At 50.9% G+C, this 26,115-nt stretch overlaps 1 protein-coding gene across 1 annotated transcript in view; it reads right to left on the bottom strand.

Moving 5' to 3' along the window:
* Positions 1–10,671, bottom strand: part of LOC126572031 (obg-like ATPase 1) — a 14,445-nt gene extending 3,774 nt beyond the window's left edge. Inside the window, exons 1-3 of the mRNA XM_050231044.1 lie at positions 10,526–10,671; positions 9,573–9,757; positions 7,686–7,742 (exon numbers count right to left, since the gene is read on the bottom strand). Of these exons, the coding sequence (XP_050087001.1) occupies positions 7,686–7,742; positions 9,573–9,757 (242 nt within the window). The 5' untranslated portion in view covers positions 10,526–10,671. The remainder of the gene's footprint in view (positions 1–7,685; positions 7,743–9,572; positions 9,758–10,525) is intronic.
* Positions 10,672–26,115: the final 15,444 nt, after the last annotated feature.

Here is a 26,115-nt window from a genome sequence, read left to right as displayed (position 1 = left end):
CCTCGCTCACCCCCCCCCCCCCCTCCCCCCCTTCTGTATTCCAGGAATGGACGGCCCATGTGTGTTAGTGGCAGGGTGCTCTGGCGTATGCAAATGTGTTGGAACGGAACGGATGACGGGCAGACCCCGCGATATCCTTGAACTCAGTGGGAAGCGCGGCGGGGGAAAGGGGGGAGGAGAGAGAGAGAGGAGAGTCAGGGAATCGATCGATCTCGGATCGCGATCCGGTTCGAACCGTTTACCGATTGCCCCGGTTTAATCGGTGCCATTTCGGGCTTCTCAAGGGGCTCGCTCAGCCCTCTCTCTCTCTCTCTCTCTCTCTCTCTCTCTCTCTCTCTCTCTCTCTCTCTCTTTCTCTGTGGTCGTTAATAATAGCTGACCCATGTGCACAGAACACAGAAAGGGCTGTGGAGGTAACGGGGGGGCGGGTGTGTGCGTTTGGCATTTTCATCCCCCCCCGGGATCCGAATTAAAGATCATTTTCGATCCCGCGCCCACCGTACCCACCGCGGCGTGGTGGGTTTGGTGGCTGATTGCAGGGGTTCCGTTGGTTCCGACTGTTGTTGTTTTTAATGCAAAACAGACTCTCCCAATCGGGCCCCGGCCCCTCGGTCGTCATCGCCGTTCATTACCGCGTCGTCTCGTCGTTGGAAATCGTTGGAACCACATACGGTAGCGCAAGTGTGCTTTTGTGAAGGCAAGCAGCAAGTGCAGCAGCACAGCTTTATGGTGCAATGGGAGGCTCCTTCTTCCTCACCTCCCCCTGCTTTTGCTGCTTCCTTGTGCTGCGACGAGCTGTCGCCTTACACGCCATAAGCCACGATAGCTACATTTACTAACCCTAAAATCTCTGTTTTGGCGGTGATTTCTTAAGGGGGGGGGGGGGGAGCTTCGCTAATTTCTGGCCAAATAAAAGGGTCATTTTTGACGAATGTGTGTGACGCTACCATTCAACTTAATTTTTCCAAGTGAATGGCATATTAAACTGCAACTTTTGAAGAATATTTAATGCTATTTTGGGGAAGATTTATTAAAATCATCATCCATGGTATTACATTTATGCAGTCGTGTCTTCCAAAAGATACTTTTTCCCGGTGCCCATCGTAGCCGCGTGATGGGTGATCAGAAAAACACAAATCGATACTAGTTTGAAAGATTATAAGTTTATCTAGGTAGCCCCGTGCGAGTTTTTGTTGAATTTCCTATTTTTCGGTTTTTGGCAGATTTTTAAAGTCCAAAAAGTGATGCGTTTTGGCGAATTTGCCTAAAACCACGATTTTTGGCGATTTATTTAAAAAAAAGTATCAACAATTTTCATAAAATCTTGACGGGGCCACCTGGCAAAGAATGTACAGATTGTGTGTTAAAAGTTTGAAATCAATCGGTGCAGTAGTTTTTACGGTACTGGATGGGAACCAACTTTGAACACGGTGACGGCGATTTGTCAAACCGGGTTCGCCCGTTGAAGTCTTTTGTTTCCTACCAAAAACAGCTCATGTTTGATGATTTGTTTAAAAAAAAGCATCAACCTCTCTATATTTCTGCAAATGCCATAATAATCTACAACTTTCGAAGAAAATTTGGTCGTATTTCGGAGAGGATTTGTGAAATACTTCATGCATGGCATTCCATTTAGAATCGCGTGTTTGCAATTGCATGAGTTGTGCGACTTTTCAAAAATCTATATCTTTATCAGTTTGGCTTCGATTGATTCCAAACTTTTACACAATAATCTTCACAGGATTAGCATTCAGGGGGAAAATATGTTAAAAATACGTGCCACAAAAACAATAAAATACTGAAGCCCATACCCTTAACGGAATGGCGATGCTATTCGTGGCACCATGCACCTTTTAACAATGCAATGGTGGTGGCACATGATTGGTGGCAGCTTCCAGCTCCTTGCAAACCACAACAACAACAACACAAAACCGACCGTTTTTTTTTTTTTTTTATTTGCGATTTGCAGTCGACACTTGGTCGTTACCGGGGGAGCGGAACCGACCGGCGTCATGTTTGGGGGACCGAAAAACCTTCCCCACACAACAGCACACACAGCACATTCCCGGCACAGCCCAATTTGGCGTAATTTCGAGCAATTTTCCATAATTATATCTCCCTCACGCTGGGCGCACCAGCGGCGAGTTCCCGGGCCGTCGTCACTTGCGCTGCCAAAGGATACGTGGCCCAGCGCCCAGAGATTATGGCGGCGGGACGGTAACGGTGGTTGGTTGGTGGGTTGCATATGATTGTAACAAGGACTTAACGACGACGAAACGAACGAACGAACGAACGAAGAGAAGTAGCAGCAGCAGCTCGACGACGACGACGACGACCACGACACGATGTCAGGAAAAGGACGAATTAATTTCCATCTCAAACTATGGGGTTTGTGAGGGGATGGGAGAGGGCGGTGAGTCTGCCTTCACCACAAACCAAACGAAGAGGGCGAACGAACGAGCATACAAAGTGGCAGCGGAGTCGGGACTCCACTCTCCGACGGCACGAGAAGCAAAAGAAGGAGGTGAAGGAGGGGGGGGGGGCGGGGGGGATTCCACACTGATTGTAGGGTGGTAGTGGGCCTCGTTCTCGTCCTGGCGCAAATTCACAAAAACGCGCCGCGCCGCGCATTCCCTTTGCCCACCAAACCCAACGTAACAAACGTAGAAAAAGACGCACAAAAAAAAGAAGAAGAAGCAGTAGAGGAGAGATGGTAAAGGGGGGGGGGGGGGGGAAAGGGCTGCTGTGGGCCAAATAATAAGCGAAAATGATGCGTCGCGCGCGCCGCCCGCGTTTTGGGTAGGCTGGGCACCGAACCGAAACACCCCCCCCCCCCCCGCCTCACCAAAAAAAAAAAGAAAAAAACATTCCGATGGGTATGAGGGATGATCGCTGTGGCGCTGTGCACGTTCGCGCGGATGCAGAATTCTAAGAAAACCAAAATTTGAATAATAAATATGCTCCACACACAGGCGCGGTATGCACACCCACCCTCCCCCACCAAAAACCCCATTATCATCATCACGATGAAGACGCGTCCTCTGGCGTCGTCCACGGTGTCTTTTTGGCAATTGTTGTGACGTTTGCTGACTCTCCTCCTCCTCCTCTCTCTCTCTCTCTCTCTCTCTCTCTCTCTCTCTCTCTCTCTCTCTCTCTCTCTCTCGCTCTCTCTCTATTGTGTGTCTCGAGGCTACAGGTCACACCGTGCATCGGTAAACAGCTCGCGGGATCGCATCCTGGCCGTGTGTCCGTGCGAGGATTTTGGCTTTCGGTGCCGTTCTTAGTCACAAAAACCGGTACCAGGATCATCCCCCTCTTGATTTTTGTTTTCTCTTCCGTTAATTCAAATGACTCTTCAACTGACAGCTGCAATGCAATCGCACTGCGCTGCATCGCCGGAAAGAATGTTCGCTTCCATGGCGCGAAATGGCGTCCACGTTGTCCACGTGGTCCTCCTGGGTCCTGCGACGCCATTGCTCGCTACTGGGTACCCCGTCGTCCTGTGGTTCGATCGAGCGCGCACCGCGAGCGAAGGCGCGGCAGGCAACAACATAAACATGTTATTTTCGCGCGCAAATCGGGGAGCCCCCATTTTGGTGGCCGCCCTTTTTCGCCATCCATCCATCCATCCATCCATCCTTCATCACGATATCAGCGCATCAGAAAACGGTGCAACAGCACAGCACAGCAAAGCGGTACACGCCCCAAACGCGCGAGGTGGTGGACTGAGAAAGGGACCCCTAATGGCGGCTACCGGCGTTTACTTTGGGCAGTGCGCCGTTGCGCAGTATCGCTATAGGAAGCCGATATCCATCCCTATTCCAATTGGTCGACGCGACAGGTCGCGCTGCGTGTCTGCTTGTTTGTGTGTTTGATTGGCGATTTCTCTCCATTTTCCATCCCCATCTTTTTCCCAGTTTCTGCTGCATTTTTCGGTGCTTCGCGTGTTGTTTCACTTGAGCGGGGGGGGCTACTGGATTGCTGCTGCTGCTGCTGCTGCTGCTGCTATCCTTTTTCGCTGTCGACCCTGTCTCTCTTTCGTGTGGCTGTGTGCGTGCTGCGTGGGTTCGCCAGTGGCCATTTCGCTGCATTGCGATCGTCGCGTGACACCTCGCCACACACCACACCATCGTGGAGAAACACCATTTTTGGGCGCAATTTATTGTTGGCTGGCCCCCCTTTCTGTTTTTTTTTTTTTTTTTTTGGAGAGATGACTCCTTTTTATTCCCGATCCCGCGCCTGCAACAATGCAGCCCGTGAATGGGGAGGTAGGTGGAAGGATGGGCGGGCTGGCGGGCCACTAGAACTGTTTCCAGTAGCAGTAACAACACACAGGCATCGGTGGTTTCGATACAATTACGGTAATTGCTAAATTGCAGCCAGCAACCCTTCACCGCGAATCGATCCGATCCGGGTAAGTACGGCCCACCCCTTCTCCCTTTTGGCAGCCGTGCCGTGACCAATTGAAGCGTTGAAGGGCTCGCGGGTCAACGGGTAGCAACAGAGTGGTGCAAGGCGCGCACGTTATCGACGATTTCGGTGTTGCTGCCGCCGCTGGTTGTTATCCAGTCCAGGGAAGTCGCCCTTCTAGTGCAAGGGTCTTGTCTGTTGGCAAACAAGACGACAATGCTTTCCGGTGACCTGCCCGTTGATCAAAATCCTACACAATCCCCCTGTTGATTGTGGGCGGATGAATGAAATGTGGATGCCTTTTCCGTTTCATTTGCTAGGAAAATTTGAAAAAACAAACAACGTGTACCCAGAAACAAGACACCGATTGTTGGGGGGTCGATGTCGAACACAAGTGAAGCGACACGTACACCACAGGACGTGACAGGACGAATGAGAACCTCTGTAGCGTTTTAAATACCTGAACGGGGAAATAGTAAAGCTCAGGAACTATCAGGACCGCGAAATTGATTCTGATAAAAGGTGCCGCGCGCCACTTATTTTGGTGGAAGATTCTCGTCCCTGTTTAGTTTCAAGGATAATCATAATACCTGTACAACGCAATAACGCAACTGGTAATATTATTAATTGTTAATTTGGGGAAAACACATATTTTATCTAGAATTAAACGCGTTAAAGTGAAACGAAGAGTAAAAGTTAAAGGTAAAGTTAAAGCAAAACTAGTAAACGGCATTGTTTAGTAGTTTTTTCTTAAGGGGGGATTTCGGTATTTTCGGGCCAAAAAAACAGGCCCGGTTTTGACGATCTTTTGTGGCGTAATCATTCTTCTTTTTTTTCTCAGGTAAACGGCATATTAATCTACGACTTTTGAAGAATATTTGGTATCGTTTTGAGCAACATTCATTGAAAAATTAATCCGTGGCATGCAATTGTTGGTAGCCGTGTCGTCGCAAAGGTACTTTTTACCTTTTTTGATTGATCCAAAACTTTTACACAATACTCTTGAAAGGATCAGCATTTAGGGAAACCACAAAATTAAATACCGAAGTTCCCCCTTAAATAAAACTAAAAAGCCGTTAAAAAGAACATATTTGGTTATTCTTTTCCGTCATTTCTTCACTGAGATAAGTCCTGGTGATGGCCATAACATAGGCAGAATAGATAAAACGGCAGCAGCTAAGCTACCAAGGCTTCTCCGGAGGCACGGGCTTCATCTTCGTTCGAGGAGCCACGCTGGATTTAAAACAAAAAAAAAACCGAAGCGAGGATATAAAACGTTCCATGTGGTTATCCGCGGTAGCGCTGATGTAAAAGGGACCACAAGCCGCTTCACCTTCAAGTTTCTTGCATTGGAAAAGTCTCTTCAATTATCTTCCAAACGAAAAACCCCGATTGTTCAGCCCGAAAACGACCCGAGAGGAACGATAGAGGCTGCAACTGTGTGTTCTGTTGAGTAAAAAAAAAAACCTCCGTTGCGTATGCGTCTCTAGTAACTGTTCCCCGGTTGTGTTCTGCCCGCTTGCCCCGAGCCCCGTTCATCGGTGAACCGCGATCCTGCATAAACTCCTGGCACCAACTGCCAGGCTTTGGCGTTAATCCCATAATTTGCACAATGCCGTTTGCCAGCCTTCACACGATCACGGATTAAGTGGCAAGCTGGCCAGGCCAGGCAGGACCGGTGCAGCGTAGCGTTCTGCCACGTCATGATGGCATCCTCATCAGCAACAACAACAACGGAGCGAAGTTGTACTGTCACGGCCCTTGTGCCTCTCGGTGTTCTCGTTTGATGTGTGATGCTTGTGGCGCGATTGACAATCTTTCCAAACTGCCACGCCACGCCACGCCAAACCTTTTCAGGCGGACGCTCGACAACCCAGTTCGATGACCCTCCTCCCGCCTGGGCTTTGGTTGTGGCCGGTATGGTGTGGCTTGACATCCGATTTTATTGATCGTTTCCGCGACTCATCATTGCCCTTCTTCGATTGATCTAATGATGCTGGCTCGCACACACACAGATACAGACACACACTTGCTCTCTGCCCTGCAGGCAAACCCGATCGGTCAACCCTTTTCCAACCGATCGATCGAATAGGACGAGAGGCGAGGGTGGAGGTTATTGTGTTGTGTGTTCGATCGACGACGAGATTATTGGATTCTGTTTTGGATTCGCCTGGTCGCAAGAATCATCATCATCGGTCGTCGTCGTCGTCTTTTCATTCATTCGGACGATCGTCGGATTGCTGGATCGAGCTGGTGGTGCAGCCGCGGCAGCCGAGCTCCCTAATCAATGCTAATGATACAGCATAAAAGGTGGGTAGGTAGGTAGGGCCTTGTTCATAACGGCCGCTGCCGTACGGTAAACGCTCGCGCAGCTCTCTGCCCTTGCTTGCGATGTCTGCCTAGATGACTGTTGCTGCTGCTGCTGCTGCCCTATTAGACCCAGAGTTAGCAAAGGACCGAAACACACCCATCCCGATGTCCTCGATGTCGCGATCTTTGCCAGCTAATGCATTGGCGATCGCTTGATCGCACCCATAACATAATACGGTTACACCGAGTCCGTGCTGTTTGCGAGTGTGACGGACGAGGCATGCGCGCGCGCGCGCGCACAAACTCGACCAGGTAGTCGAGCAATCCCCCCGCAGGATGACAAACTAGACAAACAGCGGCATGGCATGACACCCACCACCCCAAAACCGACACGGCGGGCCACTGATTCGAAAGGGAACTGGGTGGTCATCTCACCGTGCAATCATCGCATCATTGTTGTCGGCGTCGCTCGCTCCCATTCCTCTCGCGCGGCCCGCGCAGCTGCCGCGAAATGAGGGATCAATTGATCGCTCGTTTCGCCAGGTATTGATTGGGATCGATTCGAACCGGCTCACAAAACACAACACCCGCCGTTCGTTCACTCCCTCACCGATGGCCGGTTGGCTAAGGGCGGTTGTTAGTGCTGCCGGAGTGGCAATCGGCACAAACGAGCATCGGCAATTGGTACCGTGGTTCCGTGGGGATCGGCGTAACGGGGCCCTCGATGATTTGCCAGCTGGCCAGTTTGTGTTCCCGCTGCCATCCCCCCCATCAAGGCGCAGGCAATGCGCGTGAGCTCGTTTGCTTGATAGTAGCCCGTCTCCCGTCTTCCCATCCCACGACGGGATCCCCCCCCTATGAGCCTCTGTTCATCTGTGCCAGTTTGTGCCACCATATACGCTCGGATGCTGCTGGTTATGATCGGCTAGTAATCGCGTCTAAACTATAAAGCGTGAGCAGCTTACCTTGCTGGCTTGTGGTATTCGCAAAGATAGTCGAACCGTGCGTCTGGTACCGGAACTCTGTGATGACAAAAAGAAAACGAAAAGAAAAAACGGAGAAGGATGTCAGTTGAGCAGAGGGAAACAGGCATGTGTAACATCCCCAGCGCAATCCTGCCCCGTTACAGGCGATTGCATATGTGATCAGCTCGATGTTTCTCTCACTATCGTCACGTCTGTCTCCTTTTCAGCTTTTCCGTATGATCGGTAACCGAGGAAAGGTTATCGGTGCAATAAGAAACGCCGATAGCGAATTTACAAATTGCTGCAACTTGCTGCAGCAGTTGCAGTGAACGACCGCAGGAAGCACGCCAACGTTGTCTGTTCTGTCATTGTAGCAAGACAAAAAAAACAAGACAGGAATCGTGGCGCATGGAGAGGGGAAAGGGGGGCAGCCTGCTGTTTCGCGTCCGGCATAGTATTCGTGGCCTAAAATGGCGCTCCACATACGCAAACAGGAAACGGGGCGGCTGCAATCGTTGAATCGAACGCAAACGGACAGGACGCTTTCCACAACCGCTGCGTTGGCAAAGCCTTTTTGGGGCAATCTGCTGCCTCTGTTATTGCTGGTGCTGGTGCTGCTGCTGCTGCTGCTGCTGGGTGAGTCCCTTGTTCTTGTTGCTGCGCCTTAATTTCTGTTGCGTTATTATCTTTTATCACGCCACGCCAAATCATCGGCACCGGATCATCGTCGACAGTGAACAACACCACAGGTCCTGGGCCCCAGGTCCTTGGCACTTTGCCACATGGCATGCATGGCCAGTGGTAGACGAGTCGCTGAAGTCGCGAGAGATCGTGAACGGTAAGGTGGAGCCAGCCAGTGGGACCCGCAGGTGCATCAGGCTGTATTATGGTTCAGGTTTTCCGGCGGAAAAATGCGAAGGCTGAGAGGGAAGGGGGTCGATGCGAGTAGGTGAAAGAGGGAAAGGCCCAGGCGAACTAATTATTGGCGGGGCGCGAAAACCGTGCGCCGGTGACGTTTGATGAAATGATAATAGCTACCTCCGGACGCCCGGTGCCACCGCGTCGAAAGACGCATGATGCGGGAACCAGGGTGCAGGGTGGGAGGGTGGCTGATATGGATGGAACATGGCACCCACTGCCGTAAGGGGAGGAGGGTGGGGCGGGGTGAATAATTGCAGGATTTTTAATTAATTCCATCGCGCGACACACCGACCACGCCGCTGGTCGCCGCCGCGTAGCTGTCGCTAGTGCGGGATCGGGCACAGAAATCGATACGTTGCGGGTCCTTTGGGTGAGGGGGAGGGGGGGAAGGTTCACCGTTTGGCGGGAAACCGACGGTGATGATGATGATGCGCAATGGTACCGCGAGAGCGCATTGCTCTTTAATTATCCCATCATCGTCGTCCCCTCCGATGCCGGTTTGGCCCGAACCGGTGTTGTCCCCGCTCCGCCGTTGCCTCCACCCTCCCTGGCCTGGCCGCCACAGTGTCTGCCGATGAGCACGCTCCTCTGGTCCCCTTGGCGCTTGGCCTTCTCCTGCCATCCTGTTCGATTGATCATTCAATTGGTCTTTGGCGTGGCATCGCACCTTGCCCGCCCGTCCGCTCGTCAATGGGCGCATATGTACCTGGGGCAGCTAGAACAAACAGAATTCTGTCATCAACGGCCCCCTTCCTCCCCCTCCATGTCCTTCCCTGGCTGGCTGGCTGGCTGGCTGGCTGCTGGTTAGCGTTTGATATGCAAATGAACGTTACGCCACGGATGATTGCAAGCACGCCGCAGTGCGAAAGGCCCAGCCGTACCCGGTACATTCCCTCTCCCTAGCACCACCCCCACCCCCCCCCCCCCCCCCTCAGCCCACTATAACCCCGGTGCCCGGTGGTTTACCTGCTCTCGTTCGGATCGATGGTGCAGAAGGGAAAGTTTTCGGCCGGGGCGGCACTCTTCGTCAGCACGTTGAAGAAGGTGGACTTGCCAACGTTCGGTACGCCCACGATACCGATGCGCAGATTCGTACCGATGCGTCCGATCAGGGGCTTCACTTCCGGTTCGGCAAGTTTCTTCGGCGGCATCTGCGTACAGACACGGACAGAAGAAGAGAAGAAAAAAAAGGGGAAAGAGAGTGTCTGTGTTAGATATGATAAGGAAGCGGGTCTCAGATTTCAAGCACCCATAGTCAAAAATCTTTTGCCAACACCTTCAAGCGAATAAGAATCATTGGGAGGGTAGAAGAGGCCCCCGGAAGACCGGTCCTGATCCTGAACAATCACGTGGTGGCGACTGCTGAGCTGCTGCCCCACGGTCACAGGCCAACTGTTTGCTATTGCAGCGGCCGTTGGCAGCTTACAGATTGAAGGACATCCAAATTTCCAAAGGATTCAGCTCCAGCTGGTAACGGCAGGTCTGTCCTACAAATTTTGAACGGCGGTGCGGATGCCGGGCACACATAAACAAGCCGCCGCTTTGCCGACCCTAAGCTGACCAAGGATTCCGGCAAGGATTTAAGGATTCTCCGAAACCGCATGGCAGGGCGAGAGATCCTTTTGCATGCCGGCAACGATACGCTAGCAAACAAATGCTAACGTTCGTGAAAATCATCACAAAGGTGCAAGGAATGCCGGTGCTGAAACTTTGTCCGATGCCGATATTGTTGATTGCTGGTTTACCGAGCGGGGGCAGGGAGCGTTTTATACGGCAGGTTTTCGGCTTGCACGCCTTTACATTGCCGGTTGATTGCGATTGAGGCGGCAGGCAACCTAACCCCCCCGGGGCGAACAAAAACACCAACCAGAAAACACTCCCACCGGGGCTAACTCGGTGCGGTTCGTGGCGACCATTACCTTGGCGCAAAGATCAGCTACAGTTTAGCCGGAAAGCACGGTTCACACACGGATTTTCACACGGATTTTCCGGCACGGCGCTAGAGAAGAGGAAAACGTGGAGCTTCTATTTTTGGAACAACACGAAAAAAACACGAAAAAGAACACGAGATGAAAGAACAGTGACGAGAAAAGTGACATGAAAAACTGCCCGAGATTGTGACGATCGAACTCGAAAAAGTACAGTGCAGTGAACGGTTATGATTGTAGTTTGAGACAATTGGTTTATTAATTTTGTGCTACAAAAGTACAGAGGAAAACGGTTGATTTTCCGACTGTAGAAACGTAAAGCTAATGGGAAGGGGTTCAACTAGTTCGAACGTCGTAAATCGTGCATAAGTTTTGCGACGAAAATCGCTCAGCTTTGATTGAACTGAATCTCTCGATAATCAAAGAAATAACTAAATAAATGGCAACATTTAATGTGCTTGTTATTAGAGGATTACGACGAGGTATGTTGCGTGTGCGCTAGCCAAAAGCAAAGCGTATGCTGCGCTGCTGATTTTTAACAAACGGCACTGTGGCTGCGCCTCTCCCAAGCAAACAGCAGAGAGGTCCGATTTTTAACGAGTAAAGCCTCAAATGCGTCCGGCCGAAGGAATGAAAACCCGTGAAGAATATGTTTTCCGCGAATGAAAAACCCGCGACGAGGAAAATGGGAAAAACGGTGCTCGACAGCTATTATGTTCACTTTATCGAGCATAAACTCGAGCAGTTTATGCTCGGAACTAGCGCCATCTGGTGGTGCCACGTGCACCTCGACCGCGGCCGTTTTTCCCCCACCGTGCCACCGCGAAAAGGCAACGGCCACGTGCACACCTCGGGAAGATCTCGCGGATGCCCCCCGGTGGACCCCAGCCGCGCCCAGCGCCTCGCGTCCTGCGGTGCACAACCGTTCGCGATCATAGGTAAATTCATGGCAAATATGTTCTCGTTACGGTCGTCCCTCATATATTGCCTTTGCCTCTTTCCTGCCTTTGCGCACACCACGCCACGCTGGTAGCGCACCCATCGGTAGCGCAGGCACCCATTGGTTCGCCTGCCCATTATCATCATGATTATTGTGAAGGATTAACCAGTCGCTGCCCACCGAAAGAAAAGAAAAAAAAGAAGGACAACGAGGGAGAGGCAAAAAGGAAATGCTGCTGCGGAAGAATGCTGCTGCGCCAAGGAAGGGGAACGGGAGCGAGCGCGTCGCTCCAGAGACAGAGAGACAGAGAGACAGAGAGAGAGAGAATAGGGGCAAGGCCATATGGAAAGGCACAGCGCGCGTGGACTCTATGGCGCACCACGGTAGCCGGCAGCAGTCAGTCCGGTAACTGATTTCAGTTTTTCCCATTTTTAATCCCCCTTTTGGCACTCTGTTATTATCCAATAGGGCATATAATTAATCGAGTAAAAGGAGAGAGAGCGAGCGACCGAGCGACCGAGCGACGGCTGTGTAAATGGTTTTCGAAACATAAAAATGACATATAATTACGCACCGCATCCACCACGCCAGTCGGTCGGAGGATCGGATTCGGATCGGATATCCTGGCCTGGCCTGGCCCTACACCCGTACCGTATCCTGGCCAGCCCAGCCAGTAGCCCAGCGAGCAGACACCAAACGAGCAAACGGGGCCTTATTGTCATCGAGGAAGCAAAACGGCATCACGGCAACTGTGTGCGCGGGATAGGAGGGAAAGGTTTTTGAACCGAGAAGCAGCAGCAGAAGAAGCGAGAAATAAAAGAAAGGATACGCCCCTCCGGTGTGGTACGTGCGGCGCGAGTCCTTCGTCCTTTGCGCACAGCAGCTGGCAACACTGGCCACGGACCCGGAACCGTTCCGGAGCCGTTCTCTCTCGTCTCTCTCTCTTTCTCTAGGCTGTGCGGTGCCCACCACTGGGCGCAGCGGAAACCAGCCAGCCAGCCAGCCAGCCAGCCAGCCAGCCAGTCAGGCCAACGGAATCTGTCAGCGAAGATCTAAGGTCGATGGGATCTGGGGCATCAGTGCTTTCCAGCTGCTGCTGGTGCTGCTGCTGCTGTTGCTGCTTGTCCCCGGCCATTCCCCTTTCCCTTGTTAGCAGCACCCATTGCGGCACCTTTCGGTGGTGATCAACCAGCGAGCGTGCGCGCGCGGGCGCGCGCCCTCGTACGCGCTGGACCTCCTAGGCGCAGAAACTCGACACCGTACTTCCGGTGGCGTAACCCAGCCAAGGTACACTCTGCCGCCGGGCCGAATGTGTGCGAGGGTGTGTGTGCCCTGGCACAGCTGAAGCGCACTCGCAATAGGTGCCCCCTCTTTTCCTTCACTCGATCATTACCCGTCCAAGAAGAGTGAATGCCTCATTGTGTCAAAAACGAAAACGAAAAAAAAAAAAACGTCACAAACGTCGTTTGCTTGGAATTCTGGAGCAAACGGAGAAAAGGCACTGGCCAATCCATCATCCGGCGCGATCCGGACGTTAACGGCGACCGTTTCAGCGCACGGTAAAAGGGGCACATTAAAAGAAGGAGAGTTTCGGAGGTGGCGGAGAGGGGGGGGGGGTTCGCTTGTTAGCGAGCTGTTAACAGTTCGCGCCAGCGGTACGCAGGTCTCCCCGTGTCCCAAAAGCGCCCGGATCGGGCGAGCGTGTCCACTCCGTGGCGTCGATGGCGTCGATAGCGTCGAAGAGGCGCGCTCGCGCGTTCGCGCGCTCGCGAAACCATGTAATTAAGTGACAGATGCATTAACTGCCCGTGGCTGCTGAGTGCAGCTCCTCCTCCTTCTCTTCGAGTGTGAGAAAGAGAGAAGGAGAGAGAAGCAGGGGGCCGAATTTCGGAAGTCCATTAATAAATGAACGCCCTCCAGGGCCTTTGGGTCCTGTGAGTGAGGGTGCAGATGCTGGCAGGCGCCAGGACGCCTAGCTAGTATTGCTGCACTAGAGTGCCTCTAGGTCCTGCTAATGGCCGTGCTCGTGCTTAACTTCCCCCGCCCCATCTTTCCCTCTACATTCTTTTCGTACCAAACAACAGGACATCGCAGCCCGGACGCGGAACACTAATAAACATCGGTTCGGCCTGGAGTGGGCGTCGATTTTGGGTGCTGCTCGGTAGGAAAAGCGGCAGGACTAGCTAAAAAGGAATTTAGGGAAAGAGTGCCGGGAGAGAGAGAGAGAGAGAGAAAGCAGAAAATAAACGAGAAAATCGAGTAATATTCATAACCATTAATCGGCTGGCTTGCTAGCTGGCTGGCTGGCTGGCTGGCCATGCGTGCGTGTGCAGGGAGGACACAGAAACACAGAAAGGGAGCGAGAGTGAGAGCCCGTAAAACCGTAATCCGATGCCCGGGAGCGCCGCACGGATCGATCCGCTTCGGTCAATCGATTCGGTTTCGTTCCGGTCTCCGTTCTCGACCCCTAGGGAAACTCGGGGAAGGGAGGTGGGTGCGTGTGTTGGCAGTAAACTCCGGACCGACTTGTCGTACGCCTGTCCGCCCACCGCTCCTCCGGGGGTTCCGGGGAAATTGACGGCTTAACCGCGTCTCACAGGCCCCAGCCGCCGCCGCCGCCGCCGCCACCGAGAACAATCAACAATCAGAACATCAGCATGTGCGATCGATACATTTGGTTTTTGGTGACGAAAATAGCGAGAGCAACGCGGTGATCGAGAATTGCAATCGACGCGATCTTTTCATGAAAACTTAAGAACCTTTTCATGGAACTTAAGCTTTTCGAAAGGGCTGGTTGAGTAACTCCTAACTAGTGGGAAAGTATTTTATAACGATTTAATATGATCCTCATCCAAAATGAAACTGCAATTCATGCTCCAACACGTTTTCTCCGCTCGATTTTCTCGCGTCTTGTCACTCAATTCAAAATGGTCATCTTTGAACCAATTTAGCTCATTTTTGCAAATGATTTCCGCTACCGCATTGTCATTGTAGGCCTCTACAAGTATTTGAAGTGATTCTGTCACCGATTTCTCCAAAAGAACCAGCAAAAAAAAATAGAGCTCACCGCTCGAAAGCTCTTTTTCAAATGGCACAAAACTAGACATGATTACGAATCGAAAAAAGTATGTTGTTGTATGCTATCTCTTATGATGTGCACTGATTAATGTAAACAGATGTCGAACTCATTAACAAAGAAAAAATAAACAGTATGACAAGACGATGGTAGCTCAATTCGCTCGATAAGCCCTTCTTTAACTTTCTTTCTTTCTATCAAGTATTGAAGAAAGTCTATCAAGTATTTATTGAGAATGGCTATTATGTATTTTATGTTGCAGATAGGAAAAAACCGCCTTTACGCACTCTCAATTCCGTTGAATGGTGTCCAAAAACGGGCCGTCCTGTGCCGTTTTTCAACAATTAGAAACTTACTAAACGGATCTGTTTGCAATACTTTTTTGGTTGTATTAGCTGCGCTGCGTTGTCGCAACCTTCGACCACAACGACCTCTGATCATATGCTGGATCCTCCGAGAATCCTTCTCTCGAGCGCGAATATGAAGGCCTCCGTCGGTCTTTTCTGTCAGCAGTGCCCCAAGTCCTCCCGAGGCGTGACTGTTCTAGTTTCGCCCTGCAAGGCAGAGGAGATGCTTGAGAGGATTCAATTTCCTAAGGGGGTAAAGGAGTAAGAAGCACGAATCTGCTTTGCGCGCGTGTGTTATGTTATTTGGTTATGTGACACATGCTTTTAACATTTTTCCCTGAATATTGAACCTTTAAATAACTTTTTTTTTTTTGACTCAATCGAAGCAAAACTGACAAAGACATTGATTTTTGTAAAAGTCGCGCCGCAGGCTGATTCAATGCGCACCCACTCCTTGAATTAATTGCCATGGATGAAGTTTTTAATAAATCCTCCCCAAAATACCACCAAATAAAGTTGAAAAGTTGTAGTTTATTATGACATTTACAAGAACATGTACAGGTAGATGGTTTTCTAAAAAGAAACCGTCGAAAATGAGCCATTTTTGGTCGAAATCAATAGACTGTAAGCGACGAACCCGGCTTAATTATAGTGCGATCACTTTTTCAACTTTAAAACGATGCCAAAAATCGAAAAACCGGAATATCCGCAAAAACTCTCCGGGACTACCTAGATAAACTTTTAATCTTTCTAACGAATATCGATTTGTATGATCGATTTCAGATGACCCGTCACGTGGGCAACGATGGGCACCGGAACAAAAGCACCTTTTCGACGACACGCCTTCCAAAAAACGATGCCACGGATTAGTTTTTCAATGAATGTTGCTCAAAACAATACCAAATATTCTTCAAAAGTTGCAGTTAAATATGCCATTTACTTGAAAAGGTAAAGTTGAATACGTTACGTCACAAAAAATCGTCAAAAATGATCCCTGGTTTTTGGCCCGAATGAACCCTTTAAGTAGATTAAGTTCTCGCCGACTTGGACTCCGATTTTGCGTCACCCATTAGCACACCCAAAAATTGTTCTCTTTATCTTCCCCGTTAACCTACCGTGGTACGTGGCCGATTGCACCGGGACTATCATCATCATCATCATCCTGCATGTTGTGTCAACGCGCCAGGCGGCAAATCAGGCACGACACCCTCGATATCGATGCTCGATACCGCGCCATTTCCTCACATTCATTTGACACTCTGCCGTCGCCGCCGCCGCCGCCGCCACCGACAAACAGCATCGCAATCGCAAGGGGCATCATAAATCATCGCTCCAGAAACCCCCGGGAAAGCCGGGGCGCTCCGCAGGATGCTCCGGTTTCTGCTTTACTGGCCCGTCGGCCCGTCGGTTCCGGTTAAATTAGAGGGTCTCGAGTGACGCAGAACCCTGATCCTGGCGCCTACACGCCCAGACACTGCGGCCAGAAAGGGGGCGCCCATCCCGGCCGCAGACTGATTTATCGTCCTCGCGCGGACAAGACACCACAAGAGACTTCGAGGCGGTCGGCAGTCGGTCAGTCGGTCAGCCGCCTCCACGGACGGGTGACATGGTGACCGATTAACTCGGACCTCGCTTTGTTTCTTCGAATGCCGCTCCTTGGGATGCTGCTGCGGAAAAGAAAGAAGAAAAAAAAAAGAAAGGTCACAAAAAGCCGCGCAGGACGAATTAGGGATGGTTCACTCAGGGCGTGTTATCGGTGCGGCTTGACACACCTGTTTTCGGTGCTCGAACATTTTAGATTACGGTGTGCGACCACCACAGCGGGCTGCTGTGTTGCTGTGGAGTGGCGCACTCCAACTCCAGGTGTCGGATTCGAAGGAACTTATTGTGCCTGTGGAACGGGGTGCTCCCACCCACCCCAAATGCCCGGCCGTTTTGCCAAGCTTGCCAAGGAGAGTGGTTTCAACGGGTAGGCCTCTAATTAAGAGGCAGAACCATTCCGGGTACGTGCGCCAGCGTAGCCAGCCGTAGGGTTTTTAAGATGGCTATCTTCGGTGGGGCTCGAAGTGGATCAATTAGGAGCGCCTTAAAAGTGTTCCTTCTGATTGTTGATTGATCGGGAGCATCGGGTGCTGCTGCTAATTGAGTTTGTTTTTGCCGCGTGACTGAAAGTGGTTGTGGTCGCTAGATTCCACACTAGAGATGCAACTGTTCACTGTGCGCACTCCGCAGCAGCAGCAGCAGCAGCAGCAGCAGATGGCCGATTGCCACACTCTACACTGGTGTGTACCATAAAAAAATGAGAAAATCCTTTATCGAAGTTTAAAGCCACTTTTGTAGGTTTTCTACTGTTTGAAAATATCTAAATTGGCTGCATATTTCATTGTTGATCAAAAACAAACAAAATAAGTGGATTTGTCGGCCTGTTTTCTCATTTAATTTTCCCAAAAGGTTACGAATTACGAGAACACCCTTCAGTAGCGTAGGTGTCCAACTTAGAAGACCAGGGTTTTGGTGATAAACGATTGCAAGCGAGCCAACCGTGTAATGGTGTGACGATTCACAGGTCCCGTGGCCGAACAAACGCCCCATCTTGAGTGGTCCAACCGATTTAATTCAGGACCACATGGAGGGCATAAATCTTTCGACCGAAAATGCATCCTTTCCTTCAACAGGGGCCTCCATCATGCTGAAGCTCTACATTTTCTGGAGTGTCGTGACGTTTGCTTTAATCCTTAGCGAAACGTGTTCCTTAAAAAAAAAATGATATACACGTCAATATTCATTTTAAAATGGGATTTTATGAAAACTGGAGGCATTTGTAAAACCATTAAAGACATTATTCCAGTGGGGATCTTGAGAGTGGACTTTAGTTTTATGTTTTTTTGGAACATCCTTAGTATTTAGGGGCGATATGAGCCTCTATTCGTGCAGGAATTCGTTGCTGAATTAATCGTGAAAAGTGTCTCATCAGGAGAACACAACAAACGGTTTCTTCGTCTTCAAAACTGACAACAAATGCATCGATCGTCTCATTATTAAAAGGTGTTATTTTATCCTTTCATCTATTAAATTAAACGCTTCACCCTAGCTCTAGTGGTTGCTTTTAGGACATCGTTGGCCAACTGATTCATGGAGGATCTTCAAATATTCGCGTCTCTTTTGCAAGCTTTCGTGGATGGATCGCACTTTTGCTCTTTCCGATCCTTTTTCAGTGCGCTCAGATCGTTGCCGACCTGCTAGCGTGTTTCCTAGGCCTTTGCCTTTCATGAATAGAACGTTTAAGTCCTGTAAACAATGCCAAGATTCCACCCGAGAACCGCAACTATTTCTTTGTGGAGATTTTTCTTGCGCGCGAAGCCAACTCGCGACACCAGTCGCCTTTGAGTACATTTTTCCGAACAAACATCTTTTGCACGAGCACTTTTTATACATCATTTGATAGATATGAGTCTCAGGAATACACCAATACCCCATAATGCTATATTGGTGTGGAAAACAAATATTCAAAACAGAGCAATGAAAACATTCCCATTTTCCATCGCCTAGAAATCGCGTCCACGAAACCCGCGACTGACCTACCCGGTAGCCATCGTATTGACCATCGTTAGCGCTTCCTTCTCATTCTCCTCCTCCTCCTCCTCCTCCTCCTCCTCAGCAGCGTCCAAATCATAGAGATTAGAGCATTTTCGCGCACATTTTGTGCAATCCAGGTGGTGCGCTAGTCGCATCACTAGTTCCAGCCCATTGCAGTGGCACGGGAGCCGATCGGGGGGTCGATCGGGCGATGATTGGAAATCGATTGCAGCTGGGCGAGAGGGCGCACGTTTTTCGCGAGACCAAGGTTTGGACGGACCCACGGACTGCGTCTCGTCCGTCCCGGGGCTTTGTGGCACTTCGTGACTTTCCACACCCCCCCCCGCTGGGTGTGCTTGTATGTGTGTGCGTCCGTGAGCAGAGGCACCACGAGTTGAGCGATCGACACTATAAATTAGGGCCCGGTGCTCAGTGCGGATAATTGGGGGTGCCCCCCCTGATGCTACCCGTTGCGGCACCCTCAACAACCCCCTTGTTCCTCGTACAGCTTCTTTTGAAAAACGAACGAAAAAAAAAAACATCTTCCTTCGTTCGGACCTGACGGACGGAGGCAGAAGGTCCAAGGAGTGTCCCCTCCGCCATTAAATCCGTTTTAGTGCAACTGTGCCCCCGTTCTACCCCTTCCCCCCGCCCCCCCCCCCCCCCCCTATCCCCTGTGCCAGATGCTGCGCAACTAATTAGGAAGCTGGTGCTGTGGCTGCTACCGGTATTACCCCCCTCCCTGGCTCTGTGTTTGCTCCGAGGTTCACACGGGGATCCTTTCACCCCCCGCGACCCCCACCCGGCCAGGAGCAGTCGCGGAACATCAACCTGGATTTTGACGACTGGTTCGACGAGGAGCAGCGATAAATCATCGGTAAAATACCCCCCCCTGGCCGCGGAACGGGACGCCCCAAACAAGACATTAATGCGGAGCCACTGCCACGCCAAGTTTTTCGGTTTTTTTAATTGGCTCGCCCGTAGCCTGGTTGGTGGTGCTGGTGAGTGTCTACGACTTTATTTTGCGCTGCTCCGGCACGGAAATGCGTTCGTTAACGTTTAACGACGCGGTGTAGCAACTGCTGCTGCTGCTGCTGTTGCTTTGTTTCACTTTCTTCACGTAGGTGCAAGGGTTGGAAGGGTTGCACTGGGAGTGACACAGCTGCTGCTGCAGTGCCGCTGCAAACGGAACGGAACTGTCATGGCGGTCGAGCGCAAACGAGCCGGAACCACCCATCCCTGCCTCCCATCCCATCCCATCCCATCTCTCCCTTGGTAACGGTGGCGCCGGGGCCAAAGGTCAGGCCTCACTGGCTCGACTCGCTTCTTCCCTAGCGTCCCTAGTGTATCGCGTGCGGTTGGCTCCGCCCACATATTATACTCACCCCCCCGCCCCCCAAACCCCCCCCACAACAACGCTCTCGCGCAGGGCTGCTGGGGTTCCGACGTCAGCGAGCCTCGGCAGCCTTTTAACGGGCTTTTTTTGTGTCTTTCTTTTTTTTTTGGGCGTTTGTTTTGCTGGCGAACGGTAGCCACACACACATACATACACACGAGCACAGAACAACGTTTGCTGGTCTTTCGGGAGCGCGAGGAGCGATTTGCATAAATATACGGGCGACAGCGCGAGGGGGGGGGGGGGGAGAAAATAAAAGGAACAAGGTCCAGGAACAAAGCGAGGCAAAGGAACGGCTCTTGGCCGGTTCCATTCTTCTCTATAGTCCCCCCCCCCGTCCTCACTCACCTCCCCTAGAGACGGTGCCGACGGTGGAACGGGCACAAAATGGCGCCGCCGTAACAGTACTGTCGAAGGTTGGTCCTTACGTCCTGGGACCTCTAACACAAACTCTCTTGCGAGAGAGAGAGAGAAAAAAAACAAAAACACAGGCCAATCGATCGAGTGGCCCACGAGTATTGCACGCAAGTGGACGGCCCTTTCCGCTGCCATTCAAACAATTGGCAGTAAACACTCTCCTGCTCGGCTCGGTTCGATTTTTGATGAAGTTTTTGCTTAAAAAATTGAAGGGCCTCTTTATAATTGTTAGCTTTTCTTTCGGCGTTTGAACGACTGAACAGATTGGTAGGCCCGACGAGCAGGCGAGCATAAGGTTTTTTGTTTTTGCGGGAAAAGAAGAATTTTTGGGAACCCTATTGTCAGTGCCTTTGTCGCGCAAACAAGGCTGCGTTACAAGACTGGTGAAAATATTCGACAACAAATTATGAAATTATAAATGTACTCTACCGATGGCAACTGCGACGAATGTGCCAAAATGGGTACCCGAAAAACACGACTCAGCTTAGCATGGTGACTAGAGTGGGCAGTCCACTGTGATCATATTTATTCTTTTTCGTTTTTCAAAGTTCAAAGCCTGTTGCTGTTGGATACGAACTGAATACCTCTCAAACCGGTGATAACAGTTAATGAAGGGCACTCGCCAAGCAGAGCCACGGCTCTGTCAAGGCGGAGTGAACACTGGACTTACAGAGGGGGAGCGCTTCGGTAATTTCGTATCAAAATAAAGATCATGTTTTGACGATTTTCTGTGCGGTAACCATTCAACTTTATTCTTTCAAGTGTACGTCATATTAAAGTGCAACTTTTGAAGAATACTTGGTTCAATTTTGGGGAAGATTTATCGAAAACTTCATCCATGGCATCAACTTTATGAAGGTGCGTCTGGGAAAAGGTACTTTTTACGGTGCCCTTCGTCGCTGCGTGATGGGTGATCAGAAATATACAAATCGATACTCGTTTGAAAGATTACAAGTTTATCCAGGTAGCCCTGTCATGGTTTTGTTGAATTTCCTATTTTTCGCTTTTTGGCAGAGTTTTTAAGGTGAAAAAGTGATGCTTTTTGTCATTTTGCCTAAAAACGTGATTTTTGGCGATTTATTGAAAAAAAAGGTATCAACAATTTTCACGCAATCTTGACGAGACTACCTGGCAAAGAGTGTACAGATTATGTATTTAAAGTTTGGAATCGATCGGCCCAATAGTTTTTACGGTACTGGATGGGCACCGACTTTGAAAACGTTTCGGTTTTGAGAAACGCTGTCACAAAACAAACTTAAATACCGAAGCCCCTCCTTAAGTGACAAACGTACGAGTGAACAGTCGTTCTTCGGAGCTTCTTCAAATCTTTTACAATGTTCACCATTGATTTGTGCATATTGTGCAATTTTCGGCCGGCGACACGGACACAAATAAGTCCAGGAATTCCGTTAAAAAAAAAACCCGTTTCTACACGTATGCTCGCCGAATTGAAAAAAAACCATTTACATTTATTTGATTTATTTGACCAAAATCGCAACAAATGCATCTCCAATTTCAGTCTCATTTGACAGAGTGGCAGTCTGGTAACTTGAAAAGGTACTTGACTGAAATAAACGGACACTCGGTAGTGTTTCGGTCGATTTTTTTGCCACGTTTCAACAAAGCCACCAACGTGGTAGCAAACGAAGTCGGTTTGTGATTTTTATGGTGGAATTAGTAACTGTATTCGAGCTCCGAAAAAAAAAATGTAAAAAATGACCAATTCATTAATAAATTTAACACAAAACCTGCTGCGTTTTTTTTTCACCAGTTGTACGGTGTTCTTGTTTGCGCGACAAAGACACTGGCAACCAATTGTTCGCTGTTGCACGCAACTGCACATTTGTCGCAATGAATTATGGGCCCGTTGCGTTCCTGCGCGTGTTGCAGCGTTGTATTCGTTTTGGAACGGGGGGAAAACCGGGAACACTAAACTCCGAGTTTGAGTTCGAAATCATTTCCACCCGGAGAGGTATCCCGGGGCAACCGGCGGGATTATCTCATCGGCCGAGGGTCTCCGCAGGGCGTGCGCGCAACGTTCGTCATCGGCGTGGTCCAAATTATAGTCCCCCCTCCCCCCCCCCCCCCGGCCCTTTTAACCCTCCTCCCACAACGGGCCGTTGTGCTTCTATTTTGGAAAGCCATCACAGAACCATCGCAGCATCGATCGAAGGCAGTGGTGCAAAGCGATGCGATGATTCAGCCGAAAACTGCCGGCGCGGCATGCGTTAGACGACGGAGCCACCGTTCAAGGGTTCCATTCCAAAACGGGGGCCCCCGGGGGGGGGCCCGTGGGGGGAGGGGGCTAGAGACAACTAGAGAACCTGGGGGCCGCCGAGTGGTTCGATTCCCTGGGCGATCGACTGCAGGTCGTGATGGGAGCCCACTCCCCCCCTCCGCCGGCGTGAATGCGAATAATGAATGCGCCGTCCAGTATTCCCGGGGGGTGGGGGTGGAAAAAGGGGGAGGGAAGGAGCTTTTGGGGCCCCGAAACGGTCCAAAGAAAGCCGCCGGCTCGCTGGGCCCCAAACGGTTTCCAGCCGGGTCCGCATCAATCGCAAAACGCAAATCACTCTCCCCCTCCCCCTGCAACCCCTGGCCGGCTGCCGGGAGGGGTTGGTTGGGGGTAAGGTGTCGATAAATGCGATCCCAGCGCTACGCCACCGCTACGGATCGATCGATCGCGCCGTGACTCCCAGTTGAGTTGGCCTCCAGGGGGGGGGGGGGGGGTTGAAGTCACCGATTGGAGGTGGGCCGGGCGGCCCAAAAGCCGCCGCCAGACCTACCTTTGGCCTTCCTCACTCACGGCCCCGACGGGGAAGGGGGGGTAGGCTAGAGTGAAATTGAGAAAATGTTAATGAGCGAAAATTAGAGTTCTTTCTCCGAAAACACACAGCAGCAGCAGCAGCAGCAGCAGTAACGGCCTCAGTGGCGCCTCACTGCCGGTGCCCACTGCGTAGAGTTTTTTTTTTTCGTGAAGGGGATGAGGGATGAAAATGTGGGGGGGGGGGGGGGGGGGGGGTGCAAATCATAAGCCCGCGGACGCCGACGACGACGACGACGCGCCACAATGATGACTCTGCAGGAAACACCAAGAAAAAAGCGGGGGGGGGGGAAAGAAAAATACCGAAAACCAACAAGAACAACTACACCAAAAAATGAAAAAAAATGGCCGCCAGTGGGGAGCGTGGGATCCTACGAGCCCGTACGAGCGAACCCGGAGTGCCCGGAAAATCGGATTGCGACGATTGCGGCATTTGGCGGGCATGCCAAATCGGTTGTGGTTTTGCGGGGCCTTTCGGGAGCTTTTACTCCCGGGGCAAGGACTCCGTATTCTTTTGCCGTGTTCGCAAAAGGATGACGTAAGGATGGAAAAGGACCCTCAATTCCTAGGTGCGCGAGCGTGCGCGCGCGCGCCCTACCCTGCCTGTCCGCTCGATTATGACTTTCCATTATGTTTATGTTTCACTTTATAGGCCTGCATGTATTCGCCCCTGGGCGGCAGTGCGCCTCGGAGGATTTTCCCCCAATTTTTTTTTCCCCTGTGGTGGCCTCTTCTTCTTCTTTTTTTGTTGTTGTTTAGTTTGTGTTCGGATGTTGTCCCTTTATAGGCGCGCCCGAGCGCGCTAGAGGCGTGCCCACGTGGTGCGCTGTTAATCATCCGGCGTTATCCTTCTGAAGGTTCTAGCCCGGATATTAGCCCGGGGGTCCTCTATCTCCCCCCCTTGGCCCTGGGTGTGTGCATTTGTGACCGTGGCAGTGGCACCTTTTCGGTTTTCGGTTTTCGGCACCCGAAGCCCACTGGAAAATGGTCCGGCTTTTTTCCCCCTGTTCCCTGTTCTGCTCCGTTCTGTCGCTCTCTCTCTTTTTTTTTGTCTTGCTCTTTTGTACTTGCCAGGACTCTCTCTTGCTCTCTCGCTCTCTCTCTCTCTCTCTCTCTCTCTCTCTCTCTCTCTCTCGGACCAGCTGGATGGCAGCCTTTTTGCTAGCGTGTCCTAGCGCGTGAATCGGTTTCGCGAGTGAGAAAAAAAAGGGGGCCGCACCCGGTTTTTGCTGCCATTTTCCGCGCTGCATATCCTTGCACGGTTGTGACGGAAAAGTGTGCGCGCGCGCGAGAGAGAGAGAGAGAGCAAGAGCGAGTGTTGTGCAAAATCCTGGGCCTGGCGATTGATGATGCGAGATGCACATGCGATGTGAACAACAAAGAGAAGAAGCAAAAAGAAAAAAAAAGCAAAAAGAAAAACGGTTGACAAACGGTCCTGGACGCGGAGTTGATCAACGTTTCCGGTTCTACCCTTCCCCAGTCCCCTGTGCCACGTCACGGCCACGGGATGACAAATGGCTTGACAGGATCATAATTGTCACACAATCACTACGCACGCACGCACACAGTCGCACGCACAGTGTGGATCCGTTGCCGGGGTTGCTTATCAAACGGTGCCGAAGCAACCCGATCCCGATAGGTCCCTGTGGACTGGACCACTCTGGAGCATAATTAGCCAGGCCTGGAGCCAAGCGCACGCCAGTAAACCGACACCCACAGACGCACACAGACCGAGAGAGAGAGAGGGAGAGACGATGCAGGAAGCGAACGATACCGCGACCGGGACCGAGACCGGGACCCAATTGACCGCGAGACTGACCGGATATTGGGCCGAAACCGGTGGCCGCCACCAGCGAGAGAGACTGAGAGAGAGAGAGAGAGAGCTGCGGCGACGCTGGATAATTTCACGTATAATTAAAGTCATAAATCTCTCTCTCTCTCTCTATTTTAGCCGGAGCCCTTCCTTTCCTTCCCATTCCCTTTTGTTTTTTGTTAATCCTCTCTCTCCTGCTGGATCTCTTTTACGGGCCGAGTGACACCTTCTTTTGGGCGAAACGCAACAAAAAAAAAAAAAAAAAAAACAAAACCAAGCTGCAGGGGTTTTTGTTTTGTTTTTTTTTTTTTTTGGTTTTGGTTTTTTCTTCTTTCTTTGGTTCTTCTCTCGATCTCGATCGAATTCGAACACAAACTTCCGCCTCCACCACCAGCAGTGGCAGTGGTTGGGGGTGCCTTCCCACGGCCCACGGAAGGGTCCCCCGGCCCAGCGGTCGTCCAATTTGGGTCGATAAATTTCAATATTTTACAAATTAAGATAATTACACCCGGGGCAGGATTCCGTGGATTTCAGTCCGCACCCCCGAGGGAGTCAGTGAGGGGTTGAGGGAGAACGATGGTGCGGCTGGAGAGTTGCTTATTGTGTCGCTCGTGACTGCCGACGCATGGGTTTTTCTTTGGGTCTTTTTGTTTTTTTTTTTTATTTGGGTTTTTGTTGTTTCGTTCTTTCTGCCTGCCTGCTGGTGCTGCTGCTGCTGCCAAAGATCCAGTCAAAAGCTGACGCATCGCTTCGACTTTGGTTGGTTAGCCGAGGGACTGATCGGGACGAGGAGTCTTCGTCAGCAGCAGCAGGACATCGCCCAAGTAAGGAAAAGTGCGCCACGAAAGTGGAATAAAGGCGCGACATTGTCCGTGCAGTGTTCTGTATTGCATGGCGGCGAATTGTCCACGAATTCCAAAAAACCGGAACGTTTTCAAAGTCGGTGCCCAGCGTAAAAACTACTGGGCCGATCGATTTGAAATTTTTAACACGTAATCTTTACACTCTTTGCCAGGTAGTCGTCTCGTCGAGATATCGTGAAAATTGTTGATACTTAGTTTTTAAAACAAATCGCCAAAAATCGTGTTTTTATGCAAAATCGCAAAAAGCATCACTTTTTCAACTTCGAAGTCTGCCAAACATCGAAAAATAAGAATATCAACAAAAACTCTTCAAGGCTACCTAGATGAGC

Source organism: Anopheles aquasalis, chromosome X (assembly GCF_943734665.1).
Source record: "Anopheles aquasalis chromosome X, idAnoAquaMG_Q_19, whole genome shotgun sequence".
Lineage (NCBI taxonomy): Eukaryota > Metazoa > Arthropoda > Insecta > Diptera > Culicidae > Anopheles > Anopheles aquasalis.
This window is presented reverse-complemented; position numbering and strand designations above follow the sequence as displayed.